The sequence below is a fragment of the Phycodurus eques genome, chromosome 20 (assembly GCF_024500275.1).
Source record: "Phycodurus eques isolate BA_2022a chromosome 20, UOR_Pequ_1.1, whole genome shotgun sequence".
NCBI lineage: Eukaryota > Metazoa > Chordata > Actinopteri > Syngnathiformes > Syngnathidae > Phycodurus > Phycodurus eques.
In genome coordinates this window covers 11,006,898-11,032,566 of record NC_084544.1, presented here as the reverse complement: position 1 = coordinate 11,032,566, position 25,669 = coordinate 11,006,898, and the positions used below count along the sequence as shown (strand labels likewise).

The window sequence follows — 25,669 nt, the reverse complement described above, 5'->3', positions numbered from 1 at the left end:
CAGTTCAGGGTGTACCCCGCCTCCTGCCCGATGATTGCTGGGATAGGCTCCAGCAAGCCCGCGAACCTCGTGAGGAGAAACGACTCAGAAAATGGATGGATGGATGGATTTATGGGTTGGCAGCCCAATTGACTAGTTTGTAGCACATCTGCCTCAATTTCAAGAGGTCTCAGGTTAAAATTTTGGCACGTGCCAAAAACATGCATTTTAGGTTAACTGAAGACTCTAAACGGCCCACAGGTGTGAATGTGAGTGCGAATGGTCGTTCGTCTACATGTGATCTGCGATATGCTGTCACAGATATTCACAGATCTTTTTTTTTAGTTTTCCAATTTTTTGTCAATTTGTTTTCCTTTTTTGGGGAAGGCTACCCCAAAACCGCTTACTGGCAGTTTATCCCCACGTATTCAACAATTTCTGGGATCAAAAATAAATAAAATCCCAGTGCAATTATAATGGTCTTCAATTATCCGCAGATTTTGGCTACTTGCGGTCCGGCCCAGTCCCTATACTCACCCTATCAATTTTACAGAAAAAGGTTAAGATTTTTATTAAGTTCCTTCCCAAAAAAATAAATTAATTTAAAAAATCAGATGAAACCAGAGATGCCTCTCGTGAGGAGGATAAATTTTATGCGCATCATTAAAATTCTAAATTTAGCCACACACTGGGAACTAAAACCTCTGTGTTCGAGTGTGTGGAAGACATTTTCTCTAAAGTATGTAAAAAGGTTTGGTTGGTACCAAAACATATTGGCTAGCCTGCTAGTAAACGACAGCACACTATCCATTTCACCATTAAAAGAGCATGCCTGTGCCAGTAATCTAAGCAATAAAACAACTCAAGCTCATGAGATCATAGTTTTCTTACTTTAAAAACAGAGAAATACCCCACCTTCCTTAGCCTAACAAATTGTATGTCAAACAGCATCAGTCACCAAAATCATCACTTAATGGTTATTTAGATGTTATGCAAGTATGCCTGCCTTTAGGCTACAAGTACCAAGACCAAGGTTCAGGCAATTCATTTACTGTTATCTCCTGAATGAATTAGCCACTTCCTCGATGATCATGTTCATGATGTATGAATTTCTAACTTACCTACTGAAATGCAACTTACAGTTTCCCTTACATGCTTGTAAAAGTGACCTTGTTTTCTCAATCACTCTGCATCGGTCAAAATGACGTGGGTTTGTTTACTAGTGTTGCCATAGGAGAAAGCTTCGGCATTTGTACGTATGACATCATGGTGAAATATCCTATAGAAAATGGATGGGTGGATGGCTGGATTTATGAGTTGTGCGGTGAGCTTATATTATGGATAATACTTATTTCATGTCTCTTTTTCACTGACATGACTTTTATATGTTATTGTCGAATGTTGAAAAAAGTAGGTGATATCTTTAGTAATGTATCTGATCACAATACACAACATTTGGGTATGCTTTCATGGGGTGTATATATATATATATATATATATATATATATATATATATACTGTACATGCATACACACACACACACACACACACATATATATATATATATATATATATATATATATATATATATATATATATATATATATATATATATATATATATATATATATATATATATATATATTGATTGAGGAGTATCTGCAACATTTGCACAATTGACATTGTCCCAGATTATCACGCTGCGCGTCACTTTAAACTGCATACACTCCTTGAAGTCTCGGCGCCCTTTGCACAATGGTCATTGCACCGGACTATTGCTATATTAGTCATTCAAACTGCTCTAAGTGCGAGAGGACTTTGCATCTTTTTGCACAATTGTCAAAAAAAAACAAAAGCAAAAAAATAAAATAAAATTGTACCGGCATGACCACATTACTAGCAACCTTGTATTGCTCAGTGACTGTTTTTCTCAATGTCTTTATGTCTCAAAAGTATTCTCTGTCAATTGACTTGTCTGTTGTCGTACTAGAGCGGCTCCAACTACCGGAGACAAATTCCTCGTGTTTTTTGGACATACTTGGCAAAATAAAGATGATTTTGATCTAATATCTATCGTTCAGGTTATTCAAATTCTAATGTTGACCTTACAATATTCCAAGAATAGGAACAAGGCTCTAGTGAGTCCGACTTCATACGTTACATTATAGAAAGCAAATGGCGGAAGCACACGTAAACTACTTGGGCGAAACGACTGCTAATTTGTTTTCTTTCTTCATTGAAGCGCTTTTATTGAACGCGTGTGGTTGTTTGAGACTGACTACAAGCAGCTCTCTCCGGGTAATCCAAGCAGAAAGGCCGGCTGTTGTGTCCCCGCTGCGGGTTAGTGCATGGGAAAGCCCGGGCGGTGGTGGCGGAGGGGCACAACGCGACCTGACAACAAGGAACCTCCGGGAAAACCGTCAATCCTAAACTATGCGCCGAGGAGAGAGAGGATGAGGCTCCGCCAAGGGGGTGTGCGTACAACGACATGTCATTGTGGCTACATACTGGACGATATACACGCGATTCTAAGGCTCACGTGTAACGTTTTCTGTGTTTTATTTCGCCTTATAAGACAGATACGAAACGTGGGTGAGAATTAGCTTCGGCGAGTGAGTGGAAATTACGGTCGTTGCGGCCGTCGCGAACCTCCCGCTGGCTCTGGAGGACACCCCTTGGCTGGGAGGCGGAGACGGGACCCCCGGTGACGTCAGAGGGCCTGTCTGTTTCCTGCAATAGAAAGTGAGGGAGAAGGTGAAGGCAGAAATCCGGAGCTGAACCCCCTCTTTCGTCGCTTTAAAGGTACGTTACGACTGTCAGTAGCTAAACAACTCCCGTGAGAATGAGTAAACCCCCTCGGTGTGGAGTTGCCGTGTATTCCTGCGTGTGTGTGTGTGTCCCGCCCCCCAACCACCCAACCACCCCCGCAAGAGACGCTGCCCGGGCGGGTTTCTACTCTCTCGTGTTACAGGTCGCCTGTTAGCCTCTGAAAGCTGCTTTCATTTCATTTGTGGTCTCGTCCTGTTTGTCACCAACGTAAAAGTTCACGTGGAAGCTAGCCTGTTCGCGGTGCCCCGCTGGGTGTTATTCACTCTCTTAACTTAAGTCTCTCCATTATGTCCGCTTGCCTTTTTGCCATATTGTATGTAAGCTCCGATCTTTTTTTCTTCTTCTTTCTCCTTATGTACGTGCATGTGCGGGTCTGCCTATACCAATGTTGTGCTAAACGTGCATGCCCGAGGGGGGTTTTGTTGTCTGAAGGGAAGTGTTCCATTTAGCTGTTGCAGAGACAGCGAGGGGTTTTCCCTGGCTCCTCCCTCTCTTGCAGGGCGTTCACGTGTTGCAACAAAATACGCGATTTCCCCACATGCATTGTGTTGGCTCGCCTCATCCTTTGCTGGAGTTAGCCAAAAAAAAAAAAAAAAACCATCTTAAACTGTGATTGACACAACGTGGATCGTCTCCAAATTAACAGGCACGCTCATCTATCGCAGTGCGCACAATTGCACATACCCTTATTTTACATAATGGCTCTTATGGGTCCACGGGTGCGCGTGGAAATGTGTTCAGGTGTTTTCCAACCAGCAGCGGCAGCGTTAGGACATTTCAGCCGTGATAGTGTTTTTTTCTCGGGTGAGCATCGGGGTGTTTTCTCAAACATCACGCACACACTCGGAGGAGAGAGAGAGGGGGGGGGGGGGGTAAGACAGGCTTGCAGACAGACAGACTGACTGACCGGCGTGCACGTCTCTCTCCTCCCTTCGCCAGCATCGCCGAAGCTGCTCTGGAGAATCCAAAGTGTGCATCCAGGTGAGAGCCTCGTCGTGTGGCACGCATGCTGGCACTTCTAAAGAAACGTGGTTATATGCAGGCAGATGATGCAGCCGTCAGTTCTGCGCTCATCCGATGATGTCATTGCTCTAGCGCCACATGTAGCAAGTGTATGGAGAAAAAGCATCCACTTGTAGTAAGTGTTATGTAATAACGGCGGAGGGCAAACAAAGGAGGATTCCTAAAGCAATGCTGCTCACTGCAGTGTGCAGGTGTTGATATGTCTTAGCCAGACTTTATATGGATGATGCAAGGGAAAGAAAGCACCAACGTGCCATTTATTGTTTTTATCTTTGACAATGTGATCTCTGCATTTTATGCCTTGATCCTCCTTATGCAGACGTGTGGTTCAATATCTGGGATCACATTTTGCACCTATATGGGCTACAAATGTGCATTTGTACAAACATCTACCTTGCTGTACCTGAATCTGTTATTTCCCCATAAATCTGCATTTGCATAAAATCTTACCCTAATCAAACTTTTAATTTTGCAATGTTGTCCAATATGAGCAAAAAGACCCCTTCTTTATCGTCGTGTTGCTTATTTGTGCTGTGAACTTAAGCAGGGGCGCACATGTGTTGATGCTTATCCTCGATGTCACCCTGAGCATTTGTTTGTAGCGCACACAGAGCTTTTATTGTTCGCATCTTTCATCAGTGGGGAGCAGCCATCCACATGTAAATCAAGCTTCTTTTCCCCCGAAACTCAGAGTGGCAGGTCGCATCTGATGCCGATATGAGGCGGTATACTCGCACCTCCATCTGACCGTGGCCCCAGCGACACTGAATGCTACCACAGAGGACCTCTGAGAAGCCGGGGCACCTGTTAGAGGATGAACTTCAATCAGCAGCTCTGTCCGAGACTGGCACAGAGCTGCCAAGTGACAGAATACAAGGCCAACATAGTGCGACGTTTATGCTAAACGTATTCTTACTTGTGTGTTTTTGTTGTAGATGTATGCAGACGCCGCCGCCACAGATCTCAACTCCTCACAGGGTCCGGCAGTAGCACCCAGTTTTCCCAAGATGCACTTGTGAACTGAGGAGGAAAGATGCCGCGTACCAAGCAGAACAACCCGAAAAATCTAAAAGGTGAGTTTGCGCCGTTGGGATTTTCAAAACCGCTGTGTCTCTTCCTTTTGGAGCAGTATACACTACATGCAGTCCCCATACACTTCATTACTCATACAATCAAAGTAACAATGCTTGGCTTTGATTGTCATTGTCAGAGCATCACTGCAGATCCACTGCTTCAACCTGAAAGGTTTTCTTTCCTTTGTCATGTAACTAAATATTCTATTCTACATATTAAAAACATCGCTCGGTATTTGCTATGTATGAAGCAGGGTAGTTCTAAACCACTGCAAATTGGTACATAAAAACCTGACAATATCCATCAAAAATGTCCTTTATTGTTCTTGAAAAAGTCAAATGTTTGATACAGGTATCTAATGTTGGGCCATTAATGTAGTAATGTAAAAGCTTTTCTACAATACCCAAGTGGCCACAGAAAGACTGCTGATTGAACAAAAATCAGTCCAATGCACCATTTTTGTTTAAAAACCATACATGCAAATCAGTCGCCTTTTGTCGGAATTCGCCGTTTTGAACTCAAAATAGGCCATTTACGTGAATCGTACAGATCCGATGAGTTTTTCCTTGCGGCGGGGAGGTCGCGGTCGCTGACGTCGTAGGCTGTTTCGTACTCCTTGAACGCTGGCAACTCGAGCCATTCCACTCATCCACCATCCGCACACAGATGAAATTGTGAATATTTCTCCGCGGCGGACTAATATATGCGAGCGCATTGGCCCGAGGTTCCGCCTGTGCGCTCGCAACCTGCTTTCAATAAGTCACAGGAGTTGACGAGACCAGAAAAAACACTTCCGCTGCTGTTGTTAAGAAGTAACGGTACTTTTACTCCGTTACAATGATCTAAATGTCGCTCGCTACTTTTATTTATCAAATATTGCTTATTTATCGACTATTTCGTGCGCAAGACTTCGACTTCCGCATTGGGCACTGTTTGCGGCAATCATTTAAGTCTAGTTCACCAATCAAATGACACAAGAAAGTCACATGACCTCACACAACGTCTTCCATTGGGCTTCCTGTGCATAGATATTAACACTATATAAGACGCCTATGTGGCGGCCATGTTGGGAAGGAGGACATAGTTACCATAACATGAAGGCAATGACCTGCTACTGTTTACATTTAGAGGAACAAAAACAACAGCTTTCATGTATTGTGGTATTTGTCTGGCACTGTCTGCCCAAACGTGATAATTTCAGCACACTTATAACTTGAGAAAACACCCTGCAGTAAATTGTAGTTTTGTAGTTTTGACTGTGGATACACACACACACACACACACACACACACAAGAACATCAGAATTTGTAGATTCACATTTTATTTTGTAATTATTTTTTATTGATGTTCATGCTGTGGTTAAAATAAATCAGAAGTTACTATTTACTCAGTACTTGAGTAATTATTTTACTGCATACTTTTTACTTTTACTTGAGTCACAAGTAACAGTACTCTTACTTGAGTACAATATTTGGCTACTCTACCCACCTCTGGAGCAGACATCCTCTATTGCTACTCTTACATTTAAGCAACATTTTTGCTCATCAGATCAGCCCGTGTTGCATTTGTTGCGCTGGTCTTTTGTATTTTCACGTTGCGGTGCTGCGGGTCGTGGCCCTGGTTATGGTCCCAGCGGAACCGCGAAGCACACGTAACATCGGCGACGAGTTGATCCGCTATTACGTCCTTTATTAATTAGGAAACACGCCTACAATTATCTAATTAATTCATGGATGTTAATTTTAAATGTATTAAGCGACAGAGCGATGTTAGGGATTATATCACAACACAGAATGAACTAACTTCAAATTCAGAAATGGCCATTAAACACTGAAAAATATTGTACTTAATATTTTCCTGGAGGATGCCTTTGGGATTAGCCTTTGAAGTTTTTTAACCATTTGTGCTCATTGAATGCTACTCTCATGAATATAAATATTTATCGCCTTTGTAAAATTGGATGTGATCACTTAATTGACCTTTCTTTTTTATTATTATTATTATATCTATAATGCTACCTCAAGGGGGATTTCAACTCTTCTGTATATTTTGCTTGCTGCCCCTTTGTATATAAAAGCAAGCTATGTTTTGGGCTTTGGACATTGTCCTCAACTAATGTTACTTTTAATGTGGTAGCATGGTGGACTTGTTTCTGCCTTACAATTCTGAGAATATAAAATTGAGCCATTTTTAATGGAAGAATTTTGTGAAAAATGTTCAGAACGCCTATTTCCGTGCCACATGCTTTGCAACAATTTGCATGTAAAGTGGAAAAGTCTACACACCCCTGCTCAAATGTCGAGCTTTTGTGATGGTAAAAAAAAAAAAGAGACACGTTAAATAATGTCAAGTCATTTTTTTGCCATTAATGTGACATGCAATATATCTGTACAATTCCATTGGGGGGAAAAAAATGAGAGAGGGGTAAGTAAAAATAAACAAATGAGATAATGTGATAGCAGACGAGTGCATGCCCTCTTATGACTGAGGCTGTGTTTGTATTTAACCAGTCACATTCAAACTAATGTCATACGGGAGTCAGCAGAAACCAGCCACTATATAAAGTGCCTGTGATTAACCCCAAATAAAGTTCAGATGTTCGAGTAGGCTAACATCCCGTCACTGATGTAATGCTATGCTGTTCTTTTCCTGTATTTATTCTGAACTACAGACAGAATAACTAGAGCTAGTTAAGACTTCATCAACAGCACCTTAGCTGGTTGCACCCAAGTAATGGGCTTTATTTTGCCTCAGTTGCTTCACATTTAATCAACAACCCACACAATTCCACACAATCAACACTGTTCTTAACAATCAATTAATTTGTCCCATTATTTTTTTTGTTTACTGGTTGTTGTGCTCCCTGATTGTCTTGTTCTCATCTTTTATTACTTTTCACCATACTGCAGTTTAGTACCATACTTGTCAATGTTTTCAGGTCTACACCCTTCTGGTTATTATTGTTATGTAACAATGTATGGGGAATTTTAATCTGATAATTTCATACTCCAGCAGCAGCATCACACACCAAAGATTTGGCTGATGGAGCATATGGAAGCCTCAGCATATTGCCACCCATTGGCTGAAAGGGCTTGTGTGTTATGTTGTGAACTGACAGATTCATGTGTCAACAGACGTTTGCTCTTCACAGATCTGGGAATTTGTAGCGTTACATGCTGGGTGTGAAAGTATGCATCGTCGCTATTCTCCAACAGTTGCTCTGCATGGCAAATTTCCCATTGCCTTTGAGCACCTCTTGTTGATCTGACATATAAACAGACACTTGGTCAAACAATGGAAATAATTATGATGTAGACAAAGGAATCAGCAGCCAACTTGATGTTATTTTAATGTCAAACTTGTCCTGTGTTTCTAATCAGGGAGGTGGTGGCACTGCAGCTGCTGCAGTGTCTTGTAATTTTTGCATTTGGTGGTGATTCATCTGGACATGCAAAGGTGTTTGTTTGACAATAGTTTGAACACGATGGACCCTCCAGATTCAGAAACTCAAGAATTTGTTTTACACTTTTATCCCTTTTTATCTAGTTTAGTCATTTAAGTCAGAAATATCAATATAATGTAAGTTACACAGGAAATGCATGGTGGTAACCCAGCAATGCACAGGGAGCACCCATGTTTGCTTCCTCCCCATCTCATACTTTGTTCTTCTACTTTTTTATAGTTCTTTTTAATTTGCGTCACAGACTCCCAGTTTCTTCCTTGAGCTTCAGTCGAGGCCTTACCTTCATTAAGCAGGAAATGCTAATGGAAAGGCATGCTCTCACATGCGTAAACACATCTGTGAAAATGTCTTTTCCTTGGAACGCTCAGAATCCTTCTCACAATCACATGATTCTGCTTCGATGTTTGAAGAAAAAAACGGACCTTATTTTGACCAATAAAACACTGGACTCTAGAACATCACCATACAAAAAGTCAGCCTTTAAATATTATTAAAGCACTATTTTGAGGGAGCACGTTGACCGGTATAAAATAACCATTTACTCATCTGAAATCTGACTTTACACACATCAACTTGCCTGCTTTTGTCTTAAATTGGACAGGTATACAAGGCAATGTCTCATTAGACCAAGAAGCCATCTATAATATGTCCATGTAAAGGCAGGAGTAATGTAAATGTATTCCTTCTGCAAACTACCAAGGGTTTGAAAGGGAAAATCTAATTAGAAAAGAAAATCTCTTAGCTAGTATAAAAAGTACTCCTGAACTGAATCATTTTACAATGTAACAACCCCAATTCCAATGAAGTTGGGACGTTGTGTTAAACATAAATAAAAACAGAACTGGACTGTTGAACAGCAGAAGCTGTACATGAAGCAAGAATGGGAAAGAATTCCACCTACAAAGCTTCAACAATTAGTGTCCTCAGTTCCCAAACGTTTATTGAATGTTGTTAAAAGAAAAGGTGATGTAACACAGTGGTACACATGACCCTGTCCCAGTTTTTTTGGAATGTGTTGCCGCCATAAAATTCAAAGTTAATGATTATTTGCTAAAAACAATAAAGTTTATCAGTTTGAACATTAAATATCTTGTCTTTGTAGTGTATTCAATTAAATATAGGTTGAACATGATTTGCAAATCATTGTATTCTGTTTTTATTTGTTTAACACAACGTACCAACTTCATTGGAATTGGGGTTGTACATGCAACACTGAACTAAGAGTGATGTGAGTTGCTATTAGGTTGTAGCAGTTCTTGGTCTTGGCTGCCTTGCGCTATTGTGCAGACCATATCTTTTGCACACTTTTTCCAGGTATGTATAAATTTGTGCTTACCGCTGCGTATCTGCAGCCCAGGACTTTCAGTATGCTGATGGTGGCTCCACCACTGAGCGAGCATGCCAGCTTCTGCTGATAGGACATGTCCTGCTGTTTCTGAGGATTAGTAAGTGGTTTCATAAACCACAGGGGTTGCAAATCGCCCAGATCACATAAATTAAAGTTGCACTTATTTGTAAAGCAATTGTCTTATGAAACCCCTGTCCTGTTGGAACCAATCTGCTGCAAAGCTGCATCATTGAAAAAAAGTTATGCAACAGTTGCTCTTTTTGTTTCATTAGAAGTAACTTCTGGCTATATTTGTGTGTGTTGTTATGAGTTGTTTAGGGCTCTTGTAAACTGTAACCGACAGGAATGATAAGTAAATAAATGCAAGTTCTTCATGTAGGTATTAAATGTATTTGATAGATGTGGCTCATTGTGGCTAGTGAAAAAAAAAAGGAATATGCTGTTTGTCAGGTCTGCTGTGGTAATGTTTGGATCCCATTGCAGACTAGAACCTGGAAACTGGGACTGGTTGTTGGAATGAACACTCTTCAGCTGTCCAGACAAACAGCAAATCTGCCAATTTTGGTGTCCTTTGGGCTGCACTGTCCCGGGCTGTGATTACATGCCCCACTTGTGGATGTCGGGTCCGAAAGCCACCTTCAGGGAATCTCTTTCTGACAGTTTGGGCAGAAACACACACGGCGCAGGTAATTTTTTTATTTTTTTCCCCCAAGGACACAAAAAGGCATCTGTGGCTCAGTTGGTAGTGCCTACTGTCCACTTACCGAGGGGTTGCTGGTTCGGATCCCAGCTCTGATTGTCCGCTGTCGAAGTGTCCCTGGGCAAGACACACACCATAAATTGACTCCAGGTCGGCATTGTAAATGAGAAATTGTTCTCAATTGCCTTACCAGGTTAAACAAAGGAAAATATTAAACGGACCAGTTAGCAGTTCTGCAGCCGTCCTACGCCTCCCCTGTAGCTCTCCTTGCGTGCTGGCCTGTCGCCTGGTATCTCTTCCACACTCTTGACACTGTGCTGGAAACAAAGTAAACCCTGTGGCCACAGTGCTCCCTGAGGTTGGGCTGCGCTACCTGACAACATCTGTGGTCTGCTGAGGCTACCTCATGCTACCACGAGTGGCAAGGGCACTGGAAATAAGAAGAACTCAGCAAGGATCGTCCAGAATGGATGAGGAGAGGAAAATGGTCTGTAGCCAGTAGCCACCACCTAGAAGTTATTTCTTAATGTGTTGTCTTGCGAGTTGCCTCTCCTTTCCTTTGTTGTCTGTGTAATCGATCCACAATCCACATAGTCCTAACTAGACAGGTTGATACCCTAAGTGTGATTGACTTGACATTGTGATTGGTTATTTGTTCCCCCGTTTATTTATTTATTTTTATAACATGTCAAGTTTAAAGTGCACCAATGTGTTCTTTCCTGCAAAAATCTAATTTAACATACTTTACAAACAACAGAAACAACACTCACTTTCACCTTCATTTTGATTTTTTAAATTTAAATTCCAGTTGAGGAAGTGACTGGTATAAACACTCAGTGCAACATGGCTCTGCAGCTATGTGCTGTCGGACCAGATGGCGTCCTTGATTGAGAAACATTCATCAAGACATTCACAAAAGTGAGTGTGACTGATGCAACAATTTAATACACTTTTGGCCCTACGTAAATCAATGTGCCTTTTTTCTCAATCTTTTGTTGACATAGTGATAGCAGGCTATTAGTCCAGCACAAGCTTTGCGTAGATCGTGCACTTTGAGTTACTGACCTGTGCAGAATTGGCAGATTGGACGGAACTTTTTGTCTGTTGTTTTTGATTAATCCTCTGGTTACTTTAGCAGAGCATTCCTGGCTGTAATTCTCACCGAATCATAATAAACGATCACACACTGTATACACCAGCAAGGGAGGAATTGTCCACTGAGTTTGACTATGCATTCTTATTTTCTTTTTTTCTTTCTTAAGGAAGGAAAATCCAAGTCACAGGTGACAAAGGAATCATTTACAATCAGCAGTGAGTTAAGACATTCATTCATGGAGCAGCTGAACAATACAAAGATGAACAGGAGGGAAATGGCAAGGACAGTTTCACAATTGAGCCACTTCTCATGAGAATTTAGTTGTATTATTGTTTGCGTTATAGTATATACTATACAGTATTTTTGTGTTTCTGGATAAAGCTTTGTGTGTGTTTTTTTTTTAAATTAATATATTTTGATGATAACAGTAATATCCCCCAATACTGACTGCTTTGAAATTCAGGCATGATATGGTGTTCATTTAGCAAAATATAGAGATTGCAGTGCTTTATGTTTTCCATTTTTGTGAAATTTTTTGGGGGGAGTGAGTCATTGGGCGTATTAGTGTGTGTGTGTGTGTGTGTGTGTGCTACTTATGTTTTGTACAATTTCCTACCAAATTTGCATTTGAGCATTTAAAACAGTTTTACTAGACAACAACCAGCTCTAACAATACTTCCACTTTCTCCCCTGCGAAATGTTATTATCCATGCTGCCTCTTGTGTGTGTTTTTCCTTCATGACATACTTTGCGGGTAACAATGCAGAAATTTCGGAACTCCTGCAGCCCCCCTCTCCCTTCTTGTGTTTACTTTGGTCAAACCGCTGTTCTCTAAGCAGCTCAAGCCAAACACAGTGGTTTCCCCCCTCAGACAGACTATCTCTCTCTCTCTCTCTCTCTCTCTCTCTCTCTCTCTCTGTGGACATTAGCAGCAACACTTAGATCATGGCTGGTAGGGAAACATTAAGCAGGTGAAATAAAATGAACAGAACAAACACTCAGACCCTTTAACGAAATTCCAGTTTACTTAATGTGACAAATTTTGCAAAATTTTGGTGCTAGCATTTTTCTTCAATTTCTGTGAGGTTTTATGGGAGGAAATTGAAGATTTCTTAAATGAACAACATTAGCATACATGGCCCTAAATATAAAATAATTGCCGCATGTCCCGACGTCCATAGTTTTTGACCTGTCTTGGAACAGTTTAAGTTACTGCAGTAAATGTCTTCATGCTTTGATTGTAGTTTACAGTGGTTAAAACTGCATAGCGTCACACTGGGGGTGTTTTTTTTTTTGGTTAGCAAAAAATATTACGCCTCACATTATATTACACCTCTTGGTATGATGCAGTGAAGTTCCGCACAATTCCAAACTACAACCATAATTGTATACATCCATCCATTTTCTATACCGCCATATTACATTAATATTTCTCTGACAGCATCAAACAAAACTAAACATTATTAGCATTATTAGCTTTGTAAAGAAAGTTGCAGATACTTTAGAGGGAGATACAGATCTTTAGAGGGATTGTTTCCATTTGTAAAGGTCTTCCCACAAAGATGACCTATTTCTTCATGGTGAGGGCATCTAAGAGGAGCGCAAGTAGTTGACAAATGATTCATGGCAAAGTCAGTTCAGGTAGAGTATGTCATTCTAAAAAAGCAGACACCTCTGGTCACATTGTGACTACAGTCTGCAACCCAAACGTCAGTGGGGATTTGGTTTAGGTTAGCCTGGGTGGTCTTATTATATCCTGATCTATTGAAAAGGAGCAGTCTTGAATACTCCTTTCAATCTGGAAAGTTAGGACCTGTCCCATTCCCAGAGGCTATCGTCACGAAGATGGAGGCAGGTGGATCCAGACAGATCCAAATAGTGTGTTTTTAACGTAACTAATTGTGCTTCTTATTTTTGCAAGATAACGAAAGCATAGAAAATGTCATGTTTTGTTTGTTGTGGAGCAAGTGATTTAAAAAAAAAAAAAAAGCATCTTAATCACACTTACCGGTAATCACACTGCCTCAACATTTTCAAGTTGAGGCAGAAATAGCTTATTATTATTATTATTATTATTAAGAAACATTTTCCGTCTGTGCACTTTTACATTGCTGCTAACAAAAGAACACCAAGTAAAGTCAGCATTTAATTTATTTGCATGATATTGTACATTATTGTGCAAACTAAATGAACACGGAATTCAAATTCATAGTACAATCTGTGATGATGACATCCTGTACACATGAAGTGTTAAAAAAACAGCTTTAAAGACTGCAAAGAAAGTGTTAAAACCTCAGATTAATTGGAATAAAAAAAACACGGTCCACTGATTTTAAAATAAGCATGTTAAAGACTGCTTTTATTCTCCATTCATCAATCGGTTTAATTTGGACTTGATGTCGCTTTAAACTTCACCCATCCACCCTGTGGTGTTTGTCATCCGTCTGTGGAATGTTTTTGTTTTTTTTGTCGTCTCACGGCCCAAGTGCCCCTGAAAATGTATGCAGGCTTTTTAGCAATGCCATTATTTATGGAACGGACTCTGCATTCCGTATGTCATATTAAAAGCTTCTCTAAAGCCCAACAGGTCTGGCCCCAGCTTTAGCAGGGAGCATGCTGCATGATGAATGCCCAACAACTGCAGTGAAAGCGGCTGTATTTAACAAGGTGGAAAATGTTCACCGGGCAAAGACAAACACAGAGAGACGCTCTAAGATGCTCAGGAATAGTTATGAACGTAGGTAAATTGTGTTGTATGTTACAAATTTGATTACAGTTCATGTTTAGAGGTATCATTTACTTTAACTGTCTTATCATTAATGATTTGAGTAGTTGCAACATTGTTGGAAACTGCAGATTTCTATCTATCAGGTTCTGGCTCAGTAATTTTCAACAACTTTGCCTGTTAATGATTGACTTTTTGCTAACCATGTTTAAATAGTCAGTTAAATCAACTGCAGTGGGACATCAGAGGTTGAACTCAGACAATTCTGGGATTTGTTTAAATGTCACAATATTTTTATTATTGGAAATAATCAGGATGCAATTGTTACCATCATAAAACCTTTACTAAGGGTGCAGGCAATTTTAATCATTTAACATTTTTAATTGTCATGAAAGGGTAAAAATAAGTTAACCACACAAAAACAATAAAACACAATTCTAATTGTAGTGTATTGAAAAAAAATTGTGATACTATGGCCCATCATTGAGAGACTCAAGGTTGAGGGGGTTTGTGCTTTGATAAGGGAAGTTTGACAGTAGTCAGGAAGCAGACTAGCATCTCTCCAGCAACTAGTTGCCATTTTATTCATTTATTGCCTGCAAGTCATTATGGATCAGCTATTGCCAGCGACAAACTAACTTTAGTAAGTGTAAAATGTCAAAAACAGTCTAATGCTCTGCATTAAAAACTCTTAACTTACATTCAGATGGGCATGGTCGCATTGGACTTATTGTTTTGAACGTGGAGTCGCTTGTTACAAGTATATTGTATGTATTTTTCGCTTCACGTTTTCCTTTTAACCCTCCTTGTTAAGGCTGGTCCTCCTTTTAGAATAATTGCTGCCAAAAAGCTCATTAAACTTGTGCGATGTACATACATTTGTCGTGAAAGTGTTCCTGAAAATTCCAAATTTAACAACTTTAAGGGCATTCTTTGGCATGAAGATGGCCTGACAGTTTGCTTTTCTGTCCACACTTTCCTAATTAGGAGATGTAAGTGTCCTTTGACCCCTCAAAAAGGATCAGCCAGGCTTTTCTCTGTCACATGCATTGACTCTGCGCTGTATCAGAGGCCAATTGAAAAGAGACAAACTTTAGTTTGCCCTTTTTTTTTTTTTTTTTTTTTTTTTTTTAACTACTAAGGTCATTCAAGTAAGTAAACATTCATTTGGTTTATGTAAATGCATTTAGCAGGGAAGAGAAAGCATTAAAAGCCTGGCCTTGTTGAATGGATTTTTACATGTTGTGTCATGCTCAGACAGCCAAACCAGTGTTTCCGTACGGGCCCTTCAAATTACAGTGTGTGAATGTATCAAGATTCACACAAAGGGAAGTTCTCTCCCAGAGGCAGGAATAAACCTGGGTTTTAGCAACAGTAACTACAACAGACAGGCAGAAACTCGTTTGGGGAAGTCTGCTCCGTGTGGAGGTATAACCTCACAAAAGTTTTCACTTTGAGAGAGACAAAAGCAGAGCGAGAGGCCAGGGAGCCTGGAATTCAGATGGCCATACTTTGAGTACATGAAACTGAGCGTGGTGGAAAAAATGGAAGGCTGCTGCTCACTTTGCCATTCTGAAATGTGGGTTAATGTCTCCTCATTCTCGTTAATGGAACTGAAGTACTTTGCAGTCACTTTCCACTGTGCACTACCTTTAAATGGCACATAGGCTCATAGACTTCAGACACTGAACATCATCCATTTTTGATCAAGGAAATTGTTATTATCACGGAACAGCTTCATCTCTCAAGCCATTTTACCCCCCGTTTTGTGATTTGTAAATGGGAGTTACCCACCTGCCCCGAGGGTAACTTCACGATGCAGGAGAATGAGAGAACCTCCCTAACACCTGGTGACAGCTGGTTTCGAGGAAACTAATTTGTAAATTTTCTACTTGGCACATATTTCAAATAGCAGAGCATGTTTTTCTTTCAGCTTGATCACCTGAGCTTGAGTTACTATTTGTACATACCAGTCACAGTATTAGGCTGTATCGAAAATACTTTCTTTACAAAGGTCAAGATGCATAGTTTTATACGTTTGTAGGTATTTATTGATTTAACAATATGTTAAATTAACCACTGGACCATTAATAATATTCAACTCTAAAACACCTTCTACACTCACCGGCCACAACATTAGGTACAGCTGTTCAATCAAAGAAAACCTAATGCTGAAGCTGTATCAAATATTCTGCTTTTACAAAGAGTTCATTTATCACTGTATTTAGTAATGTTTGCATTGTATGTTAGCAACAACTCTTAGCAAATATGATTGATGATGTGCAGTTCTACACCACTGTAAACTGCATGCCTACAAACATAAGCACTTTTAAAAATAAATTCCTCTTTGAAAGTTTTGATCAAAAGTGTTTTTTCATAAAGACAGATTTTTTTATACTGCTTTAAACAGCCAGTTGCTTGTACTCTGCCCCAAAGCAACAACAGATAGCTTTCATTTATTTATCATGTTGACTGCTGTCTGTTCAGCCACATATGTAGTTGTATAATTGATATAACTAACAATATTCTGGTTAGTGTACTCAATGATGCTTCAGATAAAACCACAAATACCCCTTATACATTTTAAATATTTTTCAATGTGGCTGTTGGTCATGTGGCCTACAATTACTGTTTGTTAAATTCTGTCTCTGTCACCTTATCGAAGTTGTCTTCCGCCGGCCACGTTTCCTCTGCACAATCTCTCAACTTAAACCACTGCTTTTTTTTTTATTGAACTCTGGTGACTAATATCATAGCTCAACCACATTCTTGCTCATGCATATAAGGTATTGCATGTGTGTTTCCAGTGTATAATAAGTGTTGCAGCTACACGTCGCTGAGTGTGAAAACTGAAAACTTTGTTTTCAGCATTATTCAAGAGGAGTGAGTTTGTCCTCTCAGGCATAAATGTCGAAAGATGACCTGTCAGGTCAGTGTGTGCGTGTGTGTGTGTGTGTGTGTGCACGTGTGTGTCCTTGGCGTCCTCGTGGGTGAGTAACAAAGTACTGTGTTCCAGTCAGTCAAATTATTAGGCTTAAACTTTTCAAAGTGAAGCATTAGTGAAGGGCTCAAGGCGAGCCGAGTCAAATTGGAGCTAACGAACAGTGACCTTCTCATTCTTGTTAGTCTCTTATGCCTGAGTTTGCACACGCATGCACCTTCTCCCTCCCCAGGTGAGCTGCTCTCGCCTGGAGAGCCACTTCCTGGAAACTCGGTTGAGCCGCATTGATGTTGGCAACTCGGAAAGGTGAGCTCTGGCGTAGGAGTTGGAATGATGAGGGGAAAATCGAGTTCGGAGCCAAAAAGGATTTGTCCGCGCTCACGTCAGCAAAGAGGCCGAGAGTGGTGGAAGAAAGTCTCCCCGTGGTGCGGTGCTAGGACTGGATGTCGCGTTATTTGGAGATGTGTGCATGACACATTGAGGGGGTGGAGAGCTCATATACACTCACGCTCCTCCTGTATGTCATCTCCAGAGAAATACACTTAGAAAAACATTCTCTGTTAGATTGATGCTGCTAAATCCAGGGGGTATTTGTTTTTATGATCGAGGGGAAAATGTGATACGAGTAAAACTGCTGTAGTTTAGAGGTAAAAAAGAAAAGTTTCAAACTGCTCAAATAAAAAAAAAGCAGTAACGCTAGTCCCGGAAACCCTTAAAAGAGTGATGGTGTGGGGGCGCTTGTGTGTGTGTGTGTGTGTGTGTTTGTGTGTGTACAGAGCTGGCATTGCTTAATGGCTTGCACAAGCAGAGCCCAATGAAGGGGTTGCCAGGGAAACAGAGCAGCATGAGTCTCGGGCTGCAGGTGCTGTTCCTTGTGTCCTACTGCTGGAACCTCCTACGAGTAGGGGGGCGAGAGTGAGGGTTTAAAAGACAAGTGAAGACGTTATGTGGAAAAGTCCAGTGAGATAAAATGATTTTTAGGGAGGTTGTTGCACTAATACCACATAAAAATGTGGTGAATGTAGGAGGAAATATGCACACTTAAGCACGTGCAATGCCAGTAATTTTATACAGACTCATTTGATGATGTGTTGTGTTGCGGCAAGAGACCAAGCCAATTTATGCTGTCAGCGAAGGTTTGGGAAAAAGCTCAGCGAGGCAACAACAATACTGTCAATTCAAGACACAGTGGCTGGCAGCCTGGCACAGAGCGGTACAGTGAGGTCTGGGGTTTGACTGAGGCTGCTCCGTAACAATTGCTGAATGTGTCCGTGTCAGTTTAGATCGGAGGGGAAAACCGCTTTATTCCCGCTCTATCCTGTCAACCACAGTGGGAGTGATGAGGCCAGAGGTGCATTCAGACATTCCCAGTTGCCTTGCTGTTAATCCCCTGTTTTCTGTACTCATTTGCATCATAGCTGATTCATCACCCCATGTTTTCCACAGTTTTACAGTTCAGTTTTCTGTGTACAGTTTGGAATGGTAATCCTTAATCTGTTTTGCATTTCGTTGTACGTATACTGGCCAAAGCTATGCCAGCTACCTAACTAGTGATGTCATACCAGCCTGACACAGACCATGACTTCAACGAAAAAGAACGAACAATAGTGGAGAACATTGAACACTTTGTTTTCTTAATTCTTTGCATATTTTGTGAAAAGTGTTTTGTTTTATTCACATTCCATTACCATTATTTTGAAGACACATAGCTAAAAATAACATTAGTTACCCCACAGTCTCCACTTTGCTGCAACAGTTTTTCTTGCTGCCATCAGTGTGATTAGTCTCGTCAGTCTCTGGTCTTGTTACTATGACCAACATCAACACGATTCAGAACTTGATTACAGGGTCCTTTGTTCTCTTCCATTGCTGTTGTTTGTTATTGTGTCTCGTTCCGACTGACGTGTTTGATGTTCTGTGGTTTACACTTTTGTGAAGCTTAACCTTAATTGACAGATGCCAGAGAAGAAGTTACTTTTGTATCTTTCACAACATAAAGGCAGCAGAGAGAGATTGAAAGTATTCAAGCTTTTGAACCAGAGGGATACTGTTAGAATCCCGCTGTGGACAAAAATTTATTGCAACTACCATAGTTGTTGGAGATGTTAATATTTTTTAAATTTCAGTTATGGCAAACTTTCATCATGTATTCATCAAGTTAGTCATGTTAGCATGTCTGCCATGAGGAGACCTTCAGTAAAAAAGACGGGTGTTGTGCTCCTAGATGTTGAGTGCAGGTGTGCAGATCGGAGGGAGAAAGCAGACAGTTGCTGAGTGCTGTCTTTAAGGTCAGGTGGTGAGCTGTATTTATCAACACTGACTATTGCTGTGTCTACTGTTGAGTGTGATGTTTGGCATCATTCTTGCAAGCGGGAGTAGCGTTCGGGTGTGTGGTTTGCGCTACTTTAGAGTCACATGCAGTGGGAGTTGACACATTTTCAGGCCTTAGATGAAAATGAGCTGTTGATTTGCCTGAAGTAACCTCTGTAAAGCAAAAATGCTGTCAAAGATTTGTCAATTTGCGTTTGTAAAAAGAAAAACTGCACGTGGCTGTTGTACAGGTTGTACCATCACATCGCTTCGCTGCCTTTCTCAGGTGATGATTTGATATTCTTCCTCTATTGAAACACTTGGTGATCTGTGGAATGTGAAGGCACTCAGTGGAGACATTTTAAGAAGGTTGCACATTTAGGAGCACAACAAGCAGTTAGAAATGATTACTGAAAATTGCAGCAAGGCTTCTTTCTGCAGTGTGATGGTAGGAAAAGTGTTCTATGCTTTTGTTGATCTGAAAACTGTTGAGACAATGGCTGTTTATGGTAGTTCCGCTAACATCTTGTCTGCTATTTCCGACAGCTGCAATTCTAATGTTATGGTGCTAGTTTGGTATTTGGGCCCGTACAACCAAAGCAATACATGACTCGTCTATGCTGCTAGCAGCTACTGGCTGATGAACTAAAGTTGTCATTTTTTTGAATCTGATATCTCTGGATTACCAGGAGGGAACTGAATAAAATGTATCATGTAGCTAATTGCAGCACTACTGGATGCAAATTCTTATTTGTGACGGGGCTGTTTAATGACACTTCAGAACTAAATTGAGAAAAAGTACAACCCCAATTCCAATGAAGTTGGGACGTTTTGTTGAACAAAAATAAAAACAGAATACAATGATGTGCAAATCATGTTCAACTTTAATTGAATACACTACAAAGACATGATATTTAATGTTCAAACTGATAAACTTTATTGTTTTTAGCAAATAATCATTAACTTAGAATTTTATGGCTGCAACACGTTCCCAAAAAGCTGGGACAGGTGGCAAAAAAGACTGAGAAACTCCTGTTTGGAACATCCCACAGGTGAACGGGCTAACTGGGAACAGGTGGGTGCCATGATTGGGTATAAAAGGAGCTTCCCTGAATTGCTCAGTCATTCACAAGCAAAGATGGGGCGAGGTTCACCTCTTTGTGAACAAGTGCGTGAGAAAATAGTCGAACAGTTTTAGGACAATGTTCCTCAACGTACAATTGCAAGGAATTTAGGGATTTCATCATCTACGGTCCATAATATCATCAAAAGGTTCAGAGAATCTGGAGAAATCACTGCATGTGAAGCGGCAAGGCCGAAAACCAACATTGAATGCCCGTGACCTTCGATCACTCAGGTGGCACTGCATCAAAGACTGACATCAATGTGTAAAGGATATCACCACACAGGCTCAGGAACACTTCAGAAAACCAATGTCAGTAAATACAACTCAGCGCTACATCCGTAAGTGCAACTTGAAACTCTACTATGCAAAGCAAAAGCCATTTATTAACAACACCCAGAAACGCCGCCGGCTTCTCTGGGCCCGAGCTCATCTAAGATGGACTCATGCAAAGTGGAAAAGTGTTCTGTGGTCCGACGAGTCCACATTTCAAATTGTTTTTGGAAATTGTGGACGTCATGTCGTCCGAGCCAAAGAGGAAAAGAACCATCCAGACTGTTATGGACGCAAAGTTCAAAAGCCAGCATCTGTGATGGTATGGGGCTGTGTTAGTGCCAATGGCATGGGTAACTTACACATCTGTGAAGGCACCATTAATGCTGAAAGGTACATACAGGTTTGGGAGAAACATATGCTGCCATCCAAGCAACATCTTTTTCATGGACGCCCCTGCTTATATCAGCAAGACAATGCCAAACCACATTCTGCACGTGTTACAACAGCGTGGCTTCGTAGTAAAAGAGTGCGGGTACTAGAATGGCCTGCCTGCAGTCCAGACCTGTCTCCCATTGAAAATGTGTGGCTCATTATGAAGCGTATGAAAATACGACAGCGGAGACCCCGGACTTTTGAACAGCAGAAGCTGTACATCCAGCAAGAATGGGAAAGAATTCCACCTACAAAGCTTCAACAATTAATGTCCTCAGTTCTCAAACGTTTATTGAATGTTGTTAAAAGAAAAGGTGATGTAACACAGTGGTAAACATGACCCTGTCCCAGCTTTTTTGGAAACTGTTGCAGCCATAAGTTAATGATTATTTGCTAAAAACAATAAAGTTTATCAGTTTGAACATTAAATATCTTGTCTTTGTAATGTATTCAATTAAATATAGGTTGAGCATGATTTGCAAAAAATTGTATTCTGTTTTTATTTATGTTTAACACAATGTCCCAACTTCATTGGAATTGGTGTTGTAAGTCATAGTCATATTTTATATAATAACTGAAAACCTACTATCAATCGGTTTTGAAGGGCAATAAATTAAGCCCCTCCCCTTGACGATTGGCTATGACGTTGCAAGAATTTAGATCAGCCCAATAGTTTTCTTATAAAGGTTCAGTGCACTTGTATATCAAATTTGTTTTGATAAATAAATATGGATTTTGAAATATATAAAATATATAAATGCAGTGTATAATATATATATCAATCAAACATAAATATTGTATATATTAAAATATATTTTTATTTTGTTGGTAAAGTGACTCGAAAGGACTCGAAACTCAAAGTGTTGTACTTGGGACTTGAGGGCAAAGACTTGAGAATTATTTGTGTCTTCCAAAGCAATGACTTGGTCCCACATCTGCCTGCACCTCACATACACATGTTGTTGTTCAATAATGATAATAATTGGTAGACTAATTGATTCTGAAAATATTTGATAGCGCCAGCTCTACATTGAAATACTTTACATTGAATTATAATTGTGCTGTTCAGGCTTGAACCGCTACACTATTAGTGACGGTGGACATTTTTTAAATGCCAAGGAAAAGAAATCTTTTGAATTAAGTTATATTTTAAATGACCATTGATCATGACATGACTAGACTTTGACATCCAGTTCTCACATTTTTATTAACGCTCAATGATTCTACCACATTTACTCGATAGAACTCAAGCCATGAGTGTGCTCTGCTTTGCAACTTATCCTCATTATTTGGATGTTCTTCACTGATGCTCTCTCTGACACAAAGTGGCTTCCTTAGTTCGTTAGAGCGGATGTGAAATAATGCTGAACTCCACACAGGGACAGTATATCAGGTACTGATTGGTTCTACACATATCAGAAGGCGGCATCTTTGGGGGGAAAAAAAAAAAAAAAAAGCATTACGAGCCTCCTGCCTGTTCATTCACCCACTCTTTGTTGTGATCATTTCCTCACTCTTTGTGTAGGCTCACTGCCATCAGAAGGGAATCTGTTGTTTCGTCTGCACGATCGGTGTGTTATTGACTGAGTGAGGAGGCAGAGGAGTGGAGGCAATAAATGCATGTGCGCCTCCAACGGTCAGTATTAGTGGAAAATGATTGGAGGGGTGAGGAGGGTTGGGTTTGTCCTCGGCTGTCCACACCCAGCTGAATCTAGCAGGTCGATACTGGACCGCTGAAAGCACTGAGAGCATATAAGTTACCAGGATTGCAGAGAGGGGTCAGTGAGGTCGGGTCAATATGTTAAAGACATACTCACAGTAGTGTATAGTGCAAACACATTTAGAGCAGGGTCAAGAGGTGGACAGTTGTCACCTTCGCCATTCACGAGTGGCGACAGCAGTGATGGTGCCCAGTCAGGTGGGGGAACATGATGCATTGTCTGATGAAGGCTTTACGGTGGGAAACTTGTGCTCTTTCCCCCTTGCCTGGTCTAGTGATCACACAAAGCATCCAGTCCACCCTTTTGACTAAGCAAGTACAATTCAGTTTACTATTTTTGCCCAAAGCCCTACCATACCACTTATTTGGACCATTAAGTTGTGGTATTAACCACAGTTGTATGATACCAGTATACAGATCAATTGCAGTTCTCCATTACTGTATGTATTTTATTTGCTGTGTCACATTCTTCTTCTTTGTTGGATTTATTGGTTGGTTACACTGTATTGCGGTGGCCTGCTATTTGCAGCTTTCAGCATCCCACAGCACGCGCCATCAAGATAATGGCTTTACCATAGCAAGGCAAGGCAAGTTTATTTGTTTAGCACAATTCAACAGCAAGGTGACTCAAAGTGTTTTACAGAGACATTAAAACAGAAGAACAAAACGAGGCAGTTAAAAGACGCAATTTAAAAATCATCGTAAAAAATAAACATCAACCATGAAAGTTGAAGTGCAATTAGAGTTAAAACCTACTTAAAAGCAATGTTGAACAGGTGAGTTTCTAACCTTGATTTAAATGAACTCAGTGTCTCAGCTGATCTACAGTTTTCTGGGAGTTTGTTCCAGATATGGGGGGACTAGAAATTAAAAGCAAGCAGCTTTTGCTGCATGTTTAGCTCTGACTCGAGGAAGGGAGAGCAGACCTGTCAACTAGCCAACTGACTTGTACCAACCGAAGGAAACTTATTTCAACTCATATTTTTAGCATGTCGACTGACAGTAGAATCCTCAAATAGGGTGTACTGCAAGCAGCAAGGGCCTCTGCAGTCATGTGTAAAGACAAATGCCTCCCACATCTGTCAACAGCCAAGGGGGGGGAAGCATGTGAGGGAACGAAAGGCGGTGGATGGCAGAGTAGGCGAATGATGTCAGACAAAGGGTCTGTTTACGCAAACACTGTTTTTAACTGAAAACTGATAAATGCCATAATCTTGGGAAGCGGTACTTGAGGGGATTTGAGGCTAATGTAGAATATGCATTCCATGTTGTTATGTGCATCATTGTATGGGTGATGCAAAAAAATTGGACCAGAAAACAGACAACTGAAAAAATAAACAGTATTGTTTTAGCTGTGGTAACTATAAAAACAGTAGTTTTCAGTGCAGTGTACAGGGTAGGGTGTGTAGCATGTGAGAGTACATCACAACCAAAACAACAAAGCCAGACCACTTTGGTTTCAATCTTTTTTCGATTGCTTTTTGTGCTTACGATGCTTCTCGGCTAAACTGTACATTTACTGCATCGGTTCTGCGACCAGTTGCATTACTTCCATATATCAAATTGTAAACTTGCATATGCTGATGAAGGGTATTCTAAACTGTTTTGTATTATGCACAAGTACAAGCAAATAGTGTGCATGTGTGTACTGTGTCTTTAGAAAGTGATATTGCCATATCATGACTTGGCTTGTATATTGAAGCGGTTTTGTTTGTTTGTTGGATTGTTTTGTCCCTTTGAACAGGAATCATTTTGACACCATTGTCACAGTACACAAAACTGACCAAAGAGATGAGTAGAGACAAATGTGACCAGAGTTAAAACAAAAGCTTTATATTTCGAGAAATCTGTTGGCTGAAGTAAAAAGTTAGAAAGAGGAGGAGGAGCTGGGGTTTGCTGGGGGAGCAAAGGGGTGCCCGCCTGCTGGCAAGGCTTAGGCCACTTGCTTAACATTGGTCATCTCTTCCTTTGGCTGCTGTTTCCATTGAGAGAGATTGTACGAATGAGAGGGGAAGGCTCTTGGGGATTTAAAGTTGCAATTTGTCCAGGAAATAACAACCTTTGACTCCTGAGCGTGAAAGAAACATTCCCACACACCTAAGGGTTGTTAGTAAATAGTAAACAACTCTTTCCATCTGAAAGGACCGAGGATTACATTACATCATTACATCTAGAGCACCTCCCATTGGCCACTTTATTTTACCAATAAAACAAATTGAACTGATTAAATTAAACCCAAGCTTCGATACGCAAACTGTACAGCACATTTAATGCAAGCTCAGACTTGCGTTTTGCATGAATGCATTTTGTTTATGATAGCAGTCATAGTATTTGGTGTAATTCAATCTTTGTAGTAAGGACATTTTTTTTCCACTGTCGCCATATTGTCTCTTAAGAATTGTGGGCACAATATTAGGTACACCTGGCTCTTAATCTAATGAGCTCTATTTCAACAACTGAAGAAAAACATCTGCATTTACAAAGATATTAATGCTCAGTTTTGATGATGGATAATACATTAAATAGGGTCTATTATGTGGTACTGTATAATACAGCATGTCATTTGTGATATTTCTGTTACCGTAAGCTACAGCAAAAGATTTGGAGCAGCTCTGTATCATACAGGGAA

At 40.4% G+C, this 25,669-nt stretch overlaps 1 protein-coding gene across 1 annotated transcript in view; it reads left to right on the top strand.

The window, feature by feature from the left end:
* The first annotated feature begins 2,687 nt into the window (after positions 1 to 2,687).
* The window catches only part of hivep1 (HIVEP zinc finger 1), a 59,718-nt gene continuing 36,736 nt past the window's right edge, over positions 2,688 to 25,669 (top strand). Inside the window, 3 exon segments of the mRNA XM_061664149.1 lie at positions 2,688 to 2,781; positions 3,748 to 3,789; positions 4,523 to 4,904. Coding sequence (XP_061520133.1) covers positions 4,865 to 4,904 — 40 coding nt within the window. The 5' untranslated portion in view covers positions 2,688 to 2,781; positions 3,748 to 3,789; positions 4,523 to 4,864.